This window comes from Tupaia chinensis, unplaced genomic scaffold, assembly GCF_000334495.1.
Source record: "Tupaia chinensis unplaced genomic scaffold, TupChi_1.0 Scaffold000477_1, whole genome shotgun sequence".
Lineage (NCBI taxonomy): Eukaryota > Metazoa > Chordata > Mammalia > Scandentia > Tupaiidae > Tupaia > Tupaia belangeri.
In genome coordinates this window covers 3,605,885-3,617,702 of record NW_006159986.1, presented here as the reverse complement: position 1 = coordinate 3,617,702, position 11,818 = coordinate 3,605,885, and the positions used below count along the sequence as shown (strand labels likewise).

The 11,818-nt window shown below is 50.5% G+C and overlaps 2 protein-coding genes across 3 annotated transcripts in view; both read left to right on the top strand.

Annotated features, from left to right (window-relative positions):
- The window catches only part of KCNH4 (potassium voltage-gated channel subfamily H member 4), a 39,268-nt gene extending 35,214 nt beyond the window's left edge, over positions 1-4,054 (top strand). The window contains 4 exon segments of the mRNA XM_027774777.1: positions 1-37; positions 614-687; positions 2,130-2,837; positions 3,868-4,054. The exon segment at positions 1-37 is cut by the window's left edge and continues 39 nt beyond it. Coding sequence (XP_027630578.1) covers positions 1-37; positions 614-687; positions 2,130-2,525 — 507 coding nt within the window. The 3' untranslated portion in view covers positions 2,526-2,837; positions 3,868-4,054.
- A 1,531-nt stretch (positions 4,055-5,585) lies between these two features.
- RAB5C (RAB5C, member RAS oncogene family) overlaps positions 5,586-11,818 on the top strand; it is a 29,728-nt gene continuing 23,495 nt past the window's right edge. The window contains exon 1 of one of the 2 annotated variants that reach the window (XM_006156006.3): positions 5,586-5,731. The gene's annotated coding sequence lies outside the window, so the exon portion shown is untranslated. Of the gene's footprint in view, positions 5,732-5,866; positions 5,886-11,818 lie in introns of those variants that run through there. The other variant, XM_006156005.2, reaches the window with a different exon arrangement.

Below are 11,818 nucleotides of genomic sequence, written 5' to 3'. Positions count from 1 at the left end.
GAACCCCCAAGGCCCCGCTCACAGGACCCTCCTACAGGTAAGGGCCAGCAGTGAACGTCAACTCAGCACCAGCCTGCTATCCAGCCAGCCAGCATCCCACAGGCAGTAGGGCCTTGCCCTGTGCCAGGTGCCATGCTGGGAATGCACAGATAAACCACCGATTAAAATCTGGCTGAGCACCTAGTCTAGCAGGCGAGAAGTCTGTGTGCACAGACCAGTGATTCCATGCTGTGTGCAAACCCTGAGACAAAGCAGGACTCTGTGGTGAGGCGGGTGCCCCTCGCTCTCACTCCTAGAGGGGACACTTAAGGTGCTTTTTGAAGGGCAGAATTTTGAAGGGCAGAGCAGGACAGTGGTTGAATGAATGGTATGGGAGCAAGAAAAGCAAAGGAATGTGTTTTTATCAGACACCAAAGAGGAGCTCCATGTCTGGGGTTGGAGATGAGGCCGGGGAAGTCCTCAAAACCGGCCCAAGGAGTTTGGGTTTCCCGTCTCCTGACCACAGAGCTTTCTCTCTGCTCCCAGAGACAGAAGGGGTGCAGTGCAAACTGTAGGTTCAGCTATTCGTGCTTCCTGAACTCACCTGCAGCCTCTCACCTCATTCTGCCTGTAGGGACCAGGCCCAGCCAGGAACTGGCCACGGAGGCTGAGGAGGTGAAGGAGAAGGTCTGCAGGCTGAACCAGGAGGTAGGTTGGGGCCACTTTCTCCCCTCTGACTTTAGAGGGTACCATCTTAGGGTCAGAGTGCCCTATACAAGAGCATTTCAGGTTCTGGAGCCAGAATCCTGAATTCAAATATTCACACTAGCTGGACGACCTTGGCAAGTCCACTCCTGCTCTAAACTTTAGTTTCCTCACCTAAAAATGGGGAAAGTAGGGGCCAGCAGGTGGCATAGTGGTTATGGGACTGGACTCCCAAATGACCGACTGCAGTTCAAGTCTAGGACCTGGTGGCTTGAAAATCAGGCCAGGCACATGTGCGTGTATGCCCAAAATCCCAAGAGGAGAATGGAAGAGAAGGGATTACAACATAGCCACCCCCCTTGGGGGAGTGATTTCTCACTTTCCCTCTTTCTGTCTCTCTGTTTCCCTCCAGCAAGAGTATGTGCCCTATGCCAAAAACCTTAAACAAGGGGGAGGGGGATAATCATACGTGAGTCCCAGAGTCGAGAAGATGAAACGAGTGTGCATGTGCCTAGTCCAGGCCCTGGCCCCCCACTGGCTCAGATTTTCCAACCCGAAAAGATGACCCCTTCTCCTTCCACACCATGGGATTCTCTCCTGCCCAAGTCCTTTTCCCTTACCCTAGGCCTGGGAAGTGAGTGCTAAGCAGACATAGGGGTTGGGCAGAGGACAAGGAGGCTAAGAGTCCTTCAAGTCCTTCAAGGCTGGACCCACATGTCTGAATCCTGGCCAGGAAGAGCCCAGATTCTGTATGCCGAAGCACTCACTGCCTCTACCTTGTCCCCAAGGATCTCAGGTTGTCGCCACCAAGCGACCAGGCCCAGCCCCTGGGAGTTGGCCTTCCGTCTGTTCTGATAAACATCAGGCATCCCAGAGGGGCGGCACCTGGGCAGGGGTGGGCCCTGGGGCTGGGGCGGGGCCAGCCCTTGCTCAGCAAGATTGAGGGCAAGTCCTGTCTGCTCTGCCTCGGGAACCCCTCAGTTCTAAGTCAGTAGCTCCCAAACTTGAGTACCTATCAGAACCACCTGAGAAACTATTAAAATGCAGATTCCTGGACATCACCCGGTTTGTCATATTTGGGGTGGGGCTCAGAAATCTGCATTTTGACAAGTATCTCAGTTGATCCTGTACTCATTAAAGTTTGAAAACCACCGATAGAGACCCTTGAGCTTGTGCGATGCAGTCACCTGAGACTTAAGGCCAGATCTGTCACTTCACAGCTGCGAGGCCTCTCTGAGCATATTTTTCTACATCTTGTAAAAGCAGAGGGAGACCTAGCAATATTTGCTATGCCACATCCATTTTGGAAAGAGACTGAAGTATTTACACCTAGGCAAAAATACCCCATACCCTACCTTCTCCCCAGGTTGGCCTTTTGATACTTTGTAGAGGGGCATGCACTTGCTTATAGTTGTGGCACCTGAGACAACCTGTGTTTTCCACAGATCTCCCGTCTCAACCAGGAAGTATCGCAGCTTAGCCGGGAGCTTCGGCACATGATGGGCCTGCTGCAGGCCAGGCTGGGTCCCCCAGGCCACCCGACAGTCTCAGCTTGGCTCCCAGGGCCTCCTTGCCCCCAGTCGAAGCTGCCGCGCCTCTCTCCCTGTGTGTCTGGACCACCACCTAGCCTCCAGGATACTACACTTGCGGAGGTCCACTGCCCAACCAGTGTGGGGACTGCAGAGATGGAGGCCTCCCCACAAGACCTGAGAACTTCTATGCTGCCCCCTTACCCTTCAGAACCTGACCCTCTGGGACACTCTCCAGTGCCAGAGGTTTCACCCTCGACCCCAAGCCTCATGAGGCACACCTTCCGGTCCCGATCAGAGACATTTCACTGACCCTGGCCCTGGGCCCAGGCTTGTCTGGGGTGGGCATTGCCGCTTGCCTTCCAGGGAGGACCTGGGCCCCTTGGCCTCCTGTGTTGGGGTCAGCAGCCACCAGCTGGTCTGGTTGGCTCTAGATTCACTGGACTGTTTAACAAAGCATGGTCGCCTCTGACCATCATCCCTTCTTCAAACCTTCTTTTGTCCTTCTCCTCTGTGAGGGGAGCCACCTACAGCTGTGGAACCCAGCAGGCATGCGATGGACCACAGTGCACGTTGGGCTGGGCAGATGAGATGTCCTCCTTTCTCCCCAGGACCTGGAGGCAGGTAAATATGCTGGAGCAAAGGGCGTAGGCACGGGCCCCAGACCCAGCCTGGGAAAATGAAGGCGGACCAGGCAGTATCTTGGTGTCTATGGCAAGGGAGAGAGCTCACAGGATTCCCTGCTGGAGAGACATTAGTGATATTGTGATTCTTCTGTCCTAGCGCCCGGGTCTCTGCTGGAGATCTTGAGAGCTATATCATCTCGAGAAGGTTAGGTCTGAGATCCTGGAGAGGGTCCTGACTCAGGCCACCTCCTACCCAGGGCTGGAGGAGCTCCCTTCATCCCATAGTCCACACAGGAAACAGAGGGCCCTGGGCATTTATTGTTCAGCTCTCATAGCATTTTCCCCAAAAAATATTGATTAGTTGCCGACATCAAAAATAAAGTGAGATCACTTTAAAAATCCATATATTCCAGCTTCTCAAAAAAAAACTGTAGGGTGGGACCAGCAGATAGCATAATGGCTACGTCGCTGGACTCCTATAGAGTCGACCGCAGTTTGAGTCTTGGACCCGGTGACTTAAACTCATGCCGGGGCGTGTGTGCATGCGTGCTCAAGATCCAGAGAGGAGAATGGAGGAGAAGGGATTGGGGAGTGGCCATCCCCCTGGGGGGAGGGTGATTTCTCGCTTTCTGTCTCTCTCTGTCTTTCTGGTGAGCACATGTGCCCTGTAGCAAAATCCTCTCCAAAAAGAACAACAAAAAAAGAAACTGTAGGACACCAGGCCAAGCTGGGCCAATATTACAGCTGCCAACAGTCAGCAGTCAGCGGTAGGGGTAGCCACTGTCCTCCTCAGATGGGGTCTGCACTCTCCAGCTCTTTGCAGTCTCTGTTTTTCTTGACCATCTGAGGCATCCAGCTAGCTTCTCTCATTGGACTGTCTAGTCTCTGTGGGTAATTGAGTTTGCAGTCTTTGCCCTAGAGTTTGTGCCCAGGTCCCTTTGCCCAACAGATATATTTTGGGCCCAAGAATGTCTATTTCTACCTCTGAGTCAGCATCTGTCAACATCTCTGTTTCTGTGTCTCTGCAGGCTATCATTCAAGGTGGTCTCTTCTGCTGCCAGCAGTTCAAAACAACCCCAGCAGTTCTCCCTATCCCTCCCCTGCACCCAGACCTCAGCCAAGACTGTTCTCCCCATTTCCCACATGGTCTCACTCAGGGTCTGGACATCTCAAAAACTCCCCCTGGTCTTCCTCTGTCCTTTACCACCCAACACCCTGGGCTCACTTTTGGATAGAAAATAAACTTTTATTTTTGTAGTTGTTGGCTCTGGCTGATTCTAGGGGTTGGTCTGAGAGTCCCAGGGTTTTAGAAGAGCCAACACAGCAGACACTCCCCCGTCACACCCCAGGGCCCTGTTGCTGTCTCTGGGAAGGGCAAAGGCGCCAGCCAATCCACTTGGCACCACATTCACGCCACCAGGGGCCCCAGGGATGAGGGAGAAACCTTAATGAGTCACTTTGGGCCTGTTATACATCTCCCTGCCTCCCCCTCCTCCTTGCCCCCAGTCACAAATACATACACAGTTTGTGGGAGGGACAGAGTCTGGCTCAGACCCACTCCAACTTTGGAAAGGTGGGCCCAAGAGACACCCCACCCCTCCTGTATATGGAACTGTTCAGGGCTAGGTACAGTAGAAGTGGAGGGAAGCGCCTGTCCCCAGACAAGAGCCTCTGCCCCCTCCCCTCTGCCCTCCCAAGCCTTCTCTTTCTCAGCTTTCATTTACTAATGATCACTGCTAGTGGAGGGGAGGTTATGGATAAGAGAATTACAAGTGGGCACAGTTTAGTAGCAGGTTGTCCCAGACAAGTTGATTATCCAGCTCAGACCCCAGAGTATAACTGATGTCATAGGTGCAGTGGCCACAGCTGTCTCTGGGGTGAGCTTTGATTCTACAGAGGTTTTCAGTGTGGGGGAAGGGGTGAATACAAAAGCAGAGATTGTACTGGCCTGTGTTGGGAGGTAGGGGGCGGGCAGAGGCAGAAGTGGTCCTAATACTGAGGGGAGCGGAGGAAACAGAAATAGTTTGATCCATGGCGGGGCGAGGGTCTAGACTATATATGAGGATGAGGAGGGCTGAGGCAGTGGTTGTCCGGCTCTGTATCTGGCATCAGAGGGAAGCGTTGGGTCTGGTTGGGAGTCTAGGAGGCAGAGGAGGAGGTGGTCCTGTTGTGTTGTGGGCGGAGCCAAAGTAGAAGGCAACGGCAGAAGCACTCCCTTTGATCTCACCCAGTATCTTCCAGGTAATCCTTCCTACAACGCTTCCAACACATTGCCCATCATAGACTGTCACCAACATCCGGTTCCCAGAGCTGGAAAATGGGGACAGGGGCTTCTCCCTGTTAGCGAATGCACAGGACTGGTCCACGAGGCCTCATGTGCATACTCGTTCACGCCCTGTATTCACTCCCTGTATTCACTCCCTTTCCCAATTCTGCACACATATCCCTTTGCCCTTTTCCAACTCCAGCACCAGCCTGCCCCTCGGGGTGCCAGGAACCCGCGCTGACGCGGTGGGCAGGCCAGGCTGTAGAAGTTCCCGGCCGGGCTCCGCCTCGCAGGCAGCGGCTCCACCCTAAGCACAAGTCCCAGGCAGCCACCAGCTCCTCCCAACGCAGCGAACTACAAGTCCCGCCGTCCCTCGCGCGCGCCCTCTGGCCTCTCCAGGGCCTCCCACAGGCGTCGCTTGTGAGTCAGCCAGAAGGGCGTCCCATTGGCCTATTCGCCCTGTCAGTCACCTGGGAGTCCAGAGGGGCGGGGCAGAGATGGAGATCCGGATCCGGAGCGGCTGAAAGGCGGAAGTGGAGGCCGGAGCCTGGGACAGGGCCGGGGGGGAGAGGAGCAGAGCCTGTCCGAGCCCCGGCCCCAAGTAACGTCGCCGCCCGGGAGTCGCCGTGAGTGTGCCTGTCCCGGGACCTAGCGTCTCGCCCACGTTGAAGCCTCTCCGGGGCAGCCCTTCCTCCCACCCAAACCCAGCTTAGGGGGATACTGACCCCTCCTCCGACCCGTAGCCCCCTCTTAAGGAGCTCTCCAGGCGTCGGGCCAAAGGTGTGGGGGGTTCTTTCCATCGTTCATCTGCCCTCCGTGAGCCTTGGGGAAATCTCTGTGGCTCTCCTCTGGCCTGTCCAGTCCAGTTGTGAGAGAGAGGGACTCCAAGTTCCGCTCCCCCTGCTCCCAGAATTGGGGGATCTTTGCCAGGTGGGAAGGAACCTGTCCCCTTCCCTTTTAGAGGTGCCGGAGAGCGCTGTCTGCCGTCGTTTTCCAACCCCCCGTCCCACAAAAACAGTTGTCTCTTCCAGCCTTAGAGGAATTTTTATCTCGATTTTCTTTGGGAGGAGGTGGTCTGGGTGAGCCGGGTTCACACTCACTGAAGTGCGTTTGCGCTCCCACAACTCCTTACTTCCTCTCTTTCCCCAAACAGAGCCAGCCAGGACCTCAGCAGAGTTGGAAGTCTGGGTCACTTAATAGGAATGAGCTGTCTGCTCTCCGTCTTGCCCCCCTCTGCACCCCGGCCCTATCCTCTCTTCTAGATATGCGCTCTGAGTGTATCTCTTCCTTCCTCTGAAGAATTTAGCTGAGGTGTGCTCAATCTGAACTACAGATCACAGATCGGGGTGGATCTGCCCATTCATTATCTTCTCTCTCCCCTCCTCCTCCTTTCTTGCTCCAGGCTCAGCCTTGTCCTCCCAGGGCACATAAGTGGTTTCCAGGCTGCCTCAGAAGGACTGCTTCTCCTGGGACTGCTGTCTGCTGGTCTGTAGGGAGGAGAATCAGACCAAAAATGAGTCTGGAATTGAAGGGTCATCTCTTCTTCATCCCCAAACCCACACATACACCATCCTGAGCAACAGGTCCAGTCACACCAGGGTGTCTCTCCAGTTCCTTCTGGGCTTGTACTTACTATGGAGGAATAAGTCAAGATCCCAATGACAGCTCTGGATTTTTAATGTGCTAATTTTTGTAGCTCAAGGAATTCCTGTACATGGCAGAAAGTGCTGGTCCCAGTCATGTTGACATACGTTCTCTGTCTGTTGCTCGAGACTTAAGTGTGGGAAATGGCTGCTGTTTCAGATCAAGCGGGAAGATTCTTTGTTATGTGAGCAAAGTACAGGCTGGAGACTGTACTGTAACGAGGAGCAGCCTGACTCTGAGGCCATGACTGACCCTTGCTATCTCCAGTGGAGGAAGGGAGGGAAAGCTTTGCAGTCCTTGGGAATTTCTGTAGTTCTTCAGGGTTCCGGGCCACTTTTTCCACCCTTGGATGCTACTGACGAGTGCTGATGTTTTTTACCTTGAGATCTTTTTGACTACTTCTAGTGATTCCTGCCATCTTTTGAGCTGGGTCTGGGATGCACTTATCTGGAGGCTTCTTCAGCCAAGTTGGTTTTTCCAATTTGCTCTACCTGTGCCTCCAAGATACAGGGCCAGGGAGGCCTCATACTCATTGGTCTCTGACCAGACTTACCTCTTCAGCAGTTGACTGATGTTTGTGAAGTTCTAGAGGTCCTGGAGAGAGGCTAACCTGCCTTCTGAGGGGGCCTTCTTTCCTGGGTCTGGGTGCGCTCTCCTAGCTCTGACTCCAAAATAGGCTTGTGAAGGAGAAGCTCTCCCTTCTGAAAAGTCAGAGAGACAAGGAAAACACCAGTGTTCCAATGGTTATGCAGCCACTTCTGGCATCCAGAAATTAGAGTCCAAGCAGAGGTGTGATGCTGCTTTGCAGAAAGAGGGAGAGACAGTACCCCCTCCCTCCCTTTGGATGCCATTCCTCTCCTCTTCTCTCTCACAACTAGTTGTCCTTTCTCTGCCTTTATACTATAGAAGGTGGTGGCAATTCATTTTTACAAATCATTTGAAAGTTTGCAAAGTTCTTTTAACACACGTTCCTCGCAAATGTCTTGGGAGATAACAGGATTTGAAAGCCCACTTTAGAGATGATGCCAAAGGAACCCAAGTTGTTTGCCTAAGACCAGACAGTTAGAAAGTGGTAGAGTCGGGGCCGGCAGGTGGCGTGGTGGTTAAGGGCACTGGACTCCCACATGGCTGACCTTGGTTTGAGTCCCAGAACTGGTGGCTTGCTCCCCCTCCCCCCCCCCGTGTCCTCTCTGGTTGAATTAAAATAAATAAATAAAGTTAAATAATTCTTTTTAAAAAAGGAAAGAAAGAAAGTGGTAGAGCCATGCTTGGGATGTGAGGTCTGACATGAACTCCTCTTTCCTAATGGGCCCTCCTTTGGTCTGCTCTGATGTTGAGTGAATGAGTTAGTGAGCAGTGCTGCTCAACCCTGGACCCTGCTCATTACTGGCATGCCTCTTCCGCTCTCAGTTTCTTCTCCACCTCTATTCCGACCTCGTATGCTCTTTCTTGACCCCCCTTTTCCTCTGCCCTGGAGGATCATGACAGGAGTCCCAAGTCGGTACTTTTTAGGGCCCTACAGTTTGCTCATTTCTGCTTGCCATTGAATTCTTGGGAACCTGAAATTCTTGATGTCTAGAAAATGGAAGTAAAAGCAAGTGGATTTGGGGGGCGGAGTGGGGGATCCTTCTAGGCAGGGATGGGGGTTGGGAACCAGCAGAGCTGGTCTCTGATTAGACCTCTGATTCCCCTTTGGTGCTGCCTACTGCCTGCCAGTGAGAAGCATGTGGCTTTCCACCAGGAACTCCTCTCACTAGAATTTACTTGGAAACAAAGCAAGGTCATACATTTAAATTTAGCCCCACCAAGCAAGTTCTTAGAAAGAACATTTTTCCTCTAACTTTCGCTCAGTGAACAGTGTTTTTCTGACTGGGCAGCGGTGGAAGGCTCTAGAGCTTTGGAGCTTTGGAGTCAGCAGGACTTGAGTTCTCATGCAGACTCCCCTCTTTACCAACTGTGTGACCTTGGGCTTGTTACTTATCCTCACTATTTCTTCTGTAAAATGAGGATACTTAGTATCTTGCAAAATTAGAAACAAGGGTAAAGGAGTTAGTACAGTGTCTGGCACAGAACAGATCCTCACAAAATAGCAGTTGCCTCTGGTGGGTAAATGGGGTTTTGGAGATGCTTTATAATTAATCCCTAGGATTCTGATTCAACATTTGTATCAAACATGTGCTAGGATGTGTGGTACTTTGCTCAATGGTTTCATATATTCTCTCTCTTTTAATTTGTTAGAAGAGGGTGTGTACACTTGCTGGAGAGGAAGTGAGAAAGCATTCTTCCCAGGGATGGGCACACAATAATCCCTTCTACCCCGTTTCTCCTTTCGGGATTTTGGGCCTGCATGCACACATGGCTGGCGTGTTTTTCAAGCCCCTGGGTCTAGGACTTGAACTGTGCATTTGGCTGTGGAATCCAGCTGCCTTAACCACCACACTACCGGCTGGCCCATACATACTGTCTTATTTTGTAGATATTGAACGGAATTGATGTAGGTGGTATGTCTATTTTATAGAAGAGAATGCTGAGGCTGTGACTGCTCTCCCACTGGGATTCTCAGACCCTACCACATTCATGTGCTGTGGATATTCAGAGCCACAGACTAAATGAAGTCTTTGCAGCTTCTAGGCTCTTCAGTCTTACTGAGCTGTAAGCATTTTCCTATTAAACTAGTACTGTTTGGGGCCAGCAGGTGGCATGACCCACCATGGTTCAAGTCCCAGACCTGGTGGCTTGAAAGTCATGATGGGTACATGTGCATGCCATGTCCAAGATCCCAGGAGGAGAATGGAAGAGAAAGGATTGCAGTGTGGCCATCCTACTTGGGTGTGATTTCTCACTTTCCTTCTCACTCACTGTTTCTCTCTGGCAACCACATACATCCTATGGCAAAATTGAAAGAAAGAAAAGAAAAGGAAAGAAGGAAGGAAGGAAGAAAGAAAGAAAGGGAGGAAAAGTCCTGTAAATTTAATCCTATAAATTGGTGTGCAAAGTTTTCATGAATTTAAACCAGGAAACCTGAAGATAACATTTTGCTTATAGCAGGCTGCTGTAGATTAGATTCCTGGGGTTTTCCATTTCCTCCCTTCGGATTTAGGAATACTTTTGTTGGGACCATTTAAGAAGCACTGGTTCAGGTAGGATTTATAAACAAGGATGCCCCCAAATCCCGATACTAGAGCCTTCAAGCATCTTGGCAGAGGGAAATTGGAATATTAAAAACTTTTTTTTCTGTAACCATGAGAGAGTACATGTACAAGAGAACAAGAGTGAGGTGGGGAGAGCACCCTCGGCAGAGCCTAGTCAAGCCACGGTCCCCTTCCTCCAGTCCTCCAGCCTGTTGGATCTTGGGCATTCACGTGTGTGCCCAGCGTGTTTCAGGTGGACCAGGCTAGGGGTTCAGACTATGGTTCTGGGTGAAATCTGGCTTCTGTTATGCAGTGTGTTATCACTGTGCCACAAAGCTGGGCCAATAACGATTATTTCTGAAGGAGTCTTCTGAATTGATAGCCTGATAGAAGAGATGAGTATTCAGAATAAATAGCCCCACTTCTGTGTATAGGAATAATAATACAAACAAAAGCTAAACATTTTGAGCTTTGCTTACCATGTGCCAGGCCCCTTTCTAAGCCTATAGCCTATATTGACTCATTTAATCCTGGATATAACCCTCAGGGGTGGGTACTGTGTTTAATTTTCATGTTATAGTGGAAAACTAGTAAGTGGCAGAGCAGGGGTTAGAACTGAAGATCTGTGCTTAGGTCACTGTGCAGTATAGCTTCTCCTTGCCGGATCTCTGGGCTGACTTTATGAGGGGAGTTCAGAAAGTATGTGGAAAAATGGAATTAAAGTACAAATTTATTCTGGTACAAAATATTTAAGATCCATGCATAATATTTTCATAATATGCATTTTCCATGGACCTTTTGAAGACCCCTGTACACTGTTCACCCTGCTCAAAAGTTCTTCACCTCAACTGCCTGGAAGTTCGTCACCCTACTTTTTCCTCAGATAGGCTCAGTCAGAATGTCACCTTCCCTGTGAAGCTCTCCCCTGTCCCAAGTAGGCTGTGGGCTTGTCTCTTCCAAGGCTTTCTTCTCACTGCTCCATCCTTGCTCCTTGCCTACCTCCTTCTCTGTGCATGAGCCCCGTAGGGGCATACCTCAAGTCCTGTTTTCTCTCTGTATTTCCAGTCCCTCGCATGGTACTCAGCACAGTAGGCCCTCCACTTAAAATTGTGAAGGGACAGGGCAGACATTCACACCTACCCTTGAAGCAAATGCCTTCCCACTTCATTTAACACACACTTAAGCTTATATAGCTTTAGAGTGATGAGCCTGGGGTTCAGACTTACATCCAGTTGATTCTAGAGCTTGAGCTGTTGGGACCAGCAGGTGGTGTGGTGGTTAAGGGTGCCAGACTCCCACATGGCTGACTACAGTTCAAGTCCCAGACCTGGTGGCTTGCTTTCTCACTTTTCTCTCTCTCACTCTGTTCCTCTTTGGTTTAAAGTAAATTAAAATAAATAAATAAATTTAAATAATTCCTTTTTTTTTTTGTAGAAAGATTTTTGCTATAGGGTGCATGCGCTCACTGGAGAAACAGAGAGACAGAAAGTGAGAAATTACCCCCCAGAGGGAATGGCCATGCTGCAATCTCTTCTCCTCTGATCTCCTCTTGGGATTTTTGGGCATGCACACACACGCGTCTGGCGTGAGTTTTAAGCCGCCAGGTACAGGACTCAAAACTGCATTCGACTACATGGGAGTAAAGCGAATTAACCATTACGCCGTCTGCTAATCCAAAGTTAAATAATTTTTTTAAAAAGAATTTTTAAAACAATTGTATATTTAATTTTATTTAATCGTTCATTTATTTTAATTTGACCAGATTGAGAAACAGAAAGAGAGAGAGAGAGAGAGAGAGAGAAAGTGAGAAAGCAAGTCACTAGGTCTGAGACTCAAATCATGATCAGCCATGTGGGAGTGTCCCGTGCCTTAACTACCATGCCACCTACTGGTCCCTTCCAAGTTAAGTAATTCTCTTTTTTTTTTTTTTTTTTGGAG